Consider the following 6472-nt stretch of genomic DNA (forward strand, 5'->3'; position numbering starts at 1 on the left):
GATGTTGAGAAACTCCTTTTGCAGACGTCCTAGACCGATTCATGCTCAATGATGTCCATTAAAGTTTGTCTGGCAATCATTTGTTTCAACTACGAATTTTCCCTTTTGGATGGCATATGCATTTTAACAGCATCGTATTTTCGCTTTCTGGGAGGCTTTAAAAATTACAGTAATTGACATGATAGGACTTCGTAATGATTAACTTCAGACTTCTGGTAATCATCGTACACAAATCGACATAATCATCGTTATAACAGACCTTTGTTTTGTTCTGCCTTAAGCAAATTAAACAACAGGGATTCAGATTTCGTGCAAAACGTGCAAGATTTATCTAGTAATCACATTTGTAATTTTTTTCAAACATTGTTCTTTAACCTGATATACGATCACTGTGATCAGTTGGCACGATCGATATACATGCTAATCATCGAGTGCTAATCATCAAAACCAATGCAAAAGAGCATTGGCAGGTTGAAAGTATATAAACTGACCAAAGAGAAAAACAAGGCTAGTTCCATCACGATGACAAAGGCACTTTTCTCCCTCTTTTAAGAACAAGGAGGGCACAAGGGAAGAGGATGACAACCCAGATTTAATATTTGCACAAACAGACAACTTAAACAGTTCATCAGCCTCCTTCATCAGGGCCCTGATGTGTGAACTGATCTAAAACTTTTACGCTATGCCAATGGTAATACATCACTTTTATCAAAATAAATACTGCGACTAACAAAGTACAGAGCAATCACGGGAAATCTGCAGGTCTCATAAGCACTCTTGAATATGGGGATTATTCAACATCTACTATATGGCTAACATGAATGGCACCGTACTAGAACTATCCCGAACCTTTAAGCTCGGCGTGATCCATTGAATTTCACATTCTATGTCACTCATTTATCTAACCAGATTCTTTAAAGCATGTAAAAGTTAGACCAAAATGTTCTTGTTGTCTAAAATTTTCACTTGTCATGAACTCGATAGATGCAAAGAAATTGGTGAAGCAACCGAGACAAGAATTCACCACAGGGTGGATGCCCCCATGATAACTAAATCTTAAACATCATCAAGACCAGGTATCAGCAATGGCATCACATATCAATAATGTCATGATCCCAGCTTGTAAAACGAAGTGAAACCTTGAATCAGGCATGTTAGACTATCCCACATTCCAGTGCTAGATTTCAAGTGACATATCAAGTACATAGATCTATTGGCAATCTAAATCCTAACCAAAGCACATCTGAATTGCTAACAATGTAGCTGCTGTTAAAGAATCAGAAATATATAGATTACAGAAAATTGTCAACATTTCTTCAAGTATTTTGATTTGAACAAAAGACATTGTAGAAGAAACTAGAATACATGCATTCATCCAAATGAACTAAGAGGCATACAGATCTGAAACTCATATTCATAGAGATAAATTATATAATGCAGATTTGCAGAGAGTAGAACAAAAAGAATCATTTATATCAATGATCTGTGGTAGTTACAATTTGTACTCGACAAAATCAAATCAAGAAATAGAGGGACATAAGTTCGATTGATAGATCCACCAAAGAACCATGAAAAAACATGAATTTTCTATCTAAATTAGAACGAAGATACACAGATCCATACAAATTGCGCACAACAAAACCCACCCTAAATATGTTTGTAGGACAAAAACGTCAACTTTATTATCACTTTTTTCTTTTTTGTTGTCTGACAACAAACTATAATATGAATTTAACTACTTATACCATCATCATCTTGAGCCCGATCCAACGACAATGGGGAGGAGATAGATAAGATCAACCGCGAGCGGCGATAACGGCCGGGGCTGTGGCGGCAGCGACATTAGAGGCAGCGCCGTTGAGGAAGGAGAGGAAGCCAGTGGAGGCTGTAGGCTCTTGCTCGTCCAAGAAGAGGTCCTCGGGAACCCTAAAGGCGCCGTGAGCGAAGACGACGGCAGCGCCGACGAGTAGAGCCGAGATGAGTAGGGATCCGACGGAGGTGAGGAAGACGACGAAGATGGAGAAGGCGATGAGGCCCCAGAGGGTCTGGGTGTCGGAGAAGGTGCGGCCGAAGATGACGAGGGGCTGATCGGAGGGCCGGAAGAGGTAGAGGAAGAGCCAGCCGGCGAGGAGACCGAGGAGGACGAGGAGAGAGAATGGGTGGGTGAAGAGGGAGACGGCGACGATGAGAGCGATGGTGGCGAGGTAGTTGACGCGGAAGTAGGAGTAGTTCTTGCGGACGCGACCGGTGGCTTCGGAGAGCGACTCGGGCTTGGCGAAGGCGGAGCGGTCGAAGAGCTCGGTCCAGGGGCGGCGCTGGGAGAGGCCGTTGCGGAGATTTTCCGAGATGTGGGTGATGAAGGCGCGGAAGGCTGGGGTGGCGATCGGGGCCTGGGATTGGACGGAGCCGGCGGTGGTTGTGGACGTGGTTGAGACCGGAAGGATCGGAGGTGGGGTTGGGTTCGACATTGCGGATCGGTGGAGCTGATCTGATCTCGGATTTTGGATCTCGGATCTGATGTTGTGAATTTTAGTTTTGAGGGATTTTGGGGGGTGTTTTTTGGTTATAAGGGAAGGAGGGAAGGGGGTGTGGGCTAAGAAAAGGAAAGTCGATGGAAATAGGAGGGGAAGTAAATTAGGGGAGGGAAGTTTTACGGTTCTTCTTGCTTCGTCTTTACGCGTTCGCCGTCAAAAGCCGGGTGAAATTATATCACCCGGAAATTTTCAATTTCCACTCTCTCTTTCCCGGAGGATTTTGTATTTGTATTATATCGTCACAAAGTCTCAAATCCACCGCATAAAATCATCTCCAGTCTACATGGACGGCCTAAAATAAAACAAGCAAAACTTAGTGGATCCCCTTCATACTACTTATTTTGCCTTAATGTTATGACTTCTGTTTAAATTATCAATTTATGTTTAGTTTTAATTTGCCTAAAATGGGTTCAACCCAAATTTCAACTTCTTTTTTAAAAAAATCTTTTTCTTTCAATAAAGTGCATCACGTAGAAATTTTGTCTTACACCATTAGATTTACCGAAAATCTAGTCGGAAGAGCTCTCCAGTTTGGAGAAAGTCCAATAAAACAGCACATGCACTGAGTAAAGCTAAGGAAAGAACACAGCCCTAAGGCAGAGATCAATGGAGAGAGTTTCAGAAAGTCTAAAAGAATACGGACTAGATCAAGAAGTGATTGGTGATAACGGGGCTCTCATGGATTGCAATCATTATGGGGGCAAGAAACTATGGCTACTCTGCACTGAAAGAGTGCACTTTCAAATATCCAGTTAGGAAGGCAAGCCAAATTTAAGATAGACAACAGACCCGAACAGATGCATACACCGAAGAAATGAACCTTAAACCGGGATTGCCAACCATGGGTACCATAACATCATTGATCATTACCCAGGGAACACAATTCCCGATGCAAATGTACGCATACAAAGCCTTAAAAAGTTCCATTAGGTTCTACTAAACAAAAGCACACATACAGAAAATGCCAATATCCTTTCCAGAATTATCAAAGTACTGTGGTACCAAATCATCACTAGATATAAAGCTGTCTCTGAATAGAGAGCATAAAGTTGGGGAGAAATTTAAGATACTGCTCCGATGGTAACACGCACTTTAGAAGGTAGACCCGTTCCATCCAAAGTTGGAACCCTGCAGAATAACAAAACACCAGAATCATCTAAAGTGGCAAGTAGTAGAATAAATTGCAAATCAACATGAATTTGATTCTTGAGAAAGACTGACAGGAGCTATGCTTAAGGCTTTAGACAGTAAAGACTTATTTACATGATCTAGTTCTGGTGTAAAGCATGCAAACACTGTGCATATTCTTGACTTTGATGGGCCTAAACAAACAGGAAGAATGCAATGAGAAGAAACGAGTGCACGACATGACACTTTTCTATGGAAAACTTGAAAAGGTGAGATGGCTTGCCTTGGTGTCATAGAACTTGAGGAAAAATCGTGACTTGGGCACAGACAACTTAGTCTCAAGAATTGCGGCAATTGCAGCACTCAACTTCTTGTTCACATCAGGGTTAAGGCCACCAATGGAGACCAACTCACCATAGGCAGCTGGCTGCTCAGTCCCACCAAAAGCTATGGGTACTGATCCCTTCAGCACAATCATCACATACTGCATATCGACAATCACAATATACATAAGAAGATCTCAAACACGACCAAAACAAAAGAGGAAAATAGTTAAAAAGGGAACTAAGCAAACAAGTAATGGAGCAATACATCACATACAAAAGCGTCGAAACATCACTATAAACCTAAAAAGTAAAATTCCCATCCAATATCAGTGGAAAACCAAAACATCTTCTCAACCAATTCCGAAACAGAACTTAGAACACATCGGGTGAGTTGTTGGAAACTCGGATGCTATCGTTAAAAGACAAGCATATAACTCTATGATTGCCCTCTTCCACGAATACTCAAGAACCCCAAGCCCACCAGTTTGGTTAGAGAACCCTTTTTCTATGGCAAGCAAAGCGAGCTACAGAGGAGGTACATTGCATTGCTTTCCCTAAAATATTAACTAAAGCAAACCTCAATCTCTAACATCTACCGCTCACTAATATTTCTCATTTGTTTGGTGTTCAAGTTATGCATCGTAGAATCAAAAAAAAATTACTGAAAAGTCAACCTAATCAAAATTACTAAACCGAAAGTCAAAATTAGCAAGACTTATAAACCTACTTTTGTTTAAGCTAAAATACCAAATATTGATCATCAAGCAAAAATAAACATAACAAAATTCGAAAAGGAACATGCATCTACCTAAAATTTAGAGTTCAACACAAAAATTCTAAAATCTGGGTAAATAATGCGCGCGCGCGCGAGAGAGAGAGAGAGAACCGTACGGCCTCGGGCTTGCTGATGATCTTGGCGACGGTGGAGGTGGCTTCGGAGAGGATAGAGGAGGTGTCTACTCCTTCCAGGCTGACGTTAGCTGAGATGTTAAGGCACGGCATCGTTTTCGTCTCTGAAACTCTCTCACACTCGACTGCTTCTGCAAATGCTCTGGCAATATATAAAAACCCTCACCCTCGCTTTCGTCTTGTCCCCTTCTATTTTATGGGAGAGAGATAATCTCAGTATCATACACACATTTTAACTTCCCAAAATGCCCCTTTCGCCATCAGCACACTTGAAAGATGGGTTTGGCCCGTTGCTCTCATTCTTTGAGCCCGTATTTGATTCGATCAGAATAAGTGATTCGGATCCGTTCTACCTCTATGGACCAACTAATATTTTGTTTCAGAAAACTTCCTGTTTGAACTTGGGCCTAATTTTGGGCCGAGGTCAATTTTGACAATTTATATACTCTCCCATAAAATAAAGAGAATTCAACCTCCAATCAGGTTGAAAGGCCTAATTCGATGAAATGAAAAAATGACACACGAAACAATATAGATTTTATTGTTCATAGTGTCATACGTTCCTCGAGTACAATTTATCTTTTTACAATAGCCATATCATATACAATTTGACATGTTATTTTATTAATCGGCACATAATGTTAAAGAACTGTATATATAATAATAGGTGAACAATCTCTCCCATATAAAAAATATACTTCTTACTAAAAGTCACACCACTTCTATATCTAACGTAATGTTTTTGATTGACAATCTTTTAACATAAGGTTTCAAACCGTGTGACAACATAGCTCTATAAATGCTGCTGCTACAACCAAAAGAATGGTCGCCTATATCCCTTATGAATGCAAAATATAGAAAAAGAACTTGGAACAGAGAGTGTAAGATCCCACATCAACCAACGGAGAGGGGGTGATGTGCCTTATATGTGTACACCCGCATCCATCTAGTACGAGGCCTTTTGGGAGCTCACTGGCTTCGGAGTCGTAGGAACTCCGAAGTTAAGCGAGTTGGGGGCTAGAGCAATCCCAGGATGGGTGACCCACTGGGAAGTTGCTCGTGAGCTCCCAGAAACAAAACCGTGAGGGCAGAGAGGGGGGCCCAAAGTGGATAATATCGTGCTATGGCGGAGCCGATCCTGGGGTGTGACAATTTGGTATCAGAGCCACTCTGCCGTGTGGTGTGAGTGTGCCGACGAAGACGTCGGGCTCTTAAGGGGGGTGGATTGTAAGATCCCACATCAATCAACGGAGAGCCGATCCCGGGATGTGATAGAGAGAGAGAGAGAGAGAGAGACAAAGTGGCTGGATTTCCTTGACTGATTAAGTTTTCTTAATCAAAAAGGGCAGAAAAGAAACCACTTTTTCTGTTGGGGCTGATATTTTCTCTACCAAAAGGACAATACAACAACAATAATACTAGCGACAATGGTGTGGCATCGTGTATGCTTTTTATTGGCCTGACCTGAGTGACATGTTCTGTTGAAGATCAATTTGAGTCGGTCAATTTTCCCACAATGATATTGATAGATTAGAACAAAAAACAAAGACATGGTACCAAATTCTACAAATCATA

The 6472-nt window shown here is 41.4% G+C and overlaps 2 protein-coding genes across 3 annotated transcripts; both read right to left on the reverse strand.

The window, feature by feature from the left end:
• Positions 1403-2780, reverse strand: LOC18773147 (PRA1 family protein B1). Its single transcript, XM_020565933.1, has one exon. It carries the CDS (start codon positions 2466-2468, stop codon positions 1797-1799), a length of 672 nt encoding a protein of 223 aa, XP_020421522.1. The 5' UTR covers positions 2469-2780; the 3' UTR covers positions 1403-1796.
• LOC18772795 (macrophage migration inhibitory factor homolog) lies at positions 3305-5169 on the reverse strand. 2 transcript variants are annotated; one of them, XM_007207435.2, is made up of 3 exons: positions 4880-5169; positions 3946-4146; positions 3305-3662 (listed from the first exon to the last, which is right to left on the reverse strand). In XM_007207435.2, the coding sequence occupies exons 1-3, from the start codon at positions 4988-4990 to the stop codon at positions 3627-3629; spliced, it is 348 nt and encodes a 115-aa protein (XP_007207497.1). In that variant the 5' UTR covers positions 4991-5169; the 3' UTR covers positions 3305-3626. The 2 variants fall into 2 exon arrangements, with proteins under 2 accessions (XP_007207497.1, XP_020421523.1); XM_020565934.1 differs by lacking the exon at positions 3305-3662 and adding an exon at positions 3803-3856.

Source organism: Prunus persica, chromosome G6 (assembly GCF_000346465.2).
Source record: "Prunus persica cultivar Lovell chromosome G6, Prunus_persica_NCBIv2, whole genome shotgun sequence".
Lineage (NCBI taxonomy): Eukaryota > Viridiplantae > Streptophyta > Magnoliopsida > Rosales > Rosaceae > Prunus > Prunus persica.

Bases quoted from the DNA above. Each gene is read 5' to 3' on its own strand.
- LOC18772795 (XM_020565934.1), bottom strand. From the start codon at position 4,990: ATGCCGTGCCTTAACATCTCAGCTAACGTCAGCCTGGAAGGAGTAGAC. The intron at 4,147-4,879 runs GTACGGTTCTCT...GTCGATATGCAG, and splicing joins TCATCAGCAAGCCCGAGGCC to TATGTGATGATTGTGCTGAA. The intron at 3,857-3,945 runs GCAAGCCATCTC...CTGTTTGTTTAG, and splicing joins TCAAGTTCTATGACACCAAG to GCCCATCAAAGTCAAGAATA.
- LOC18773147 (XM_020565933.1), bottom strand. From the start codon at position 2,468: ATGTCGAACCCAACCCCACCTCCGATCCTTCCGGTCTCAACCACGTCC.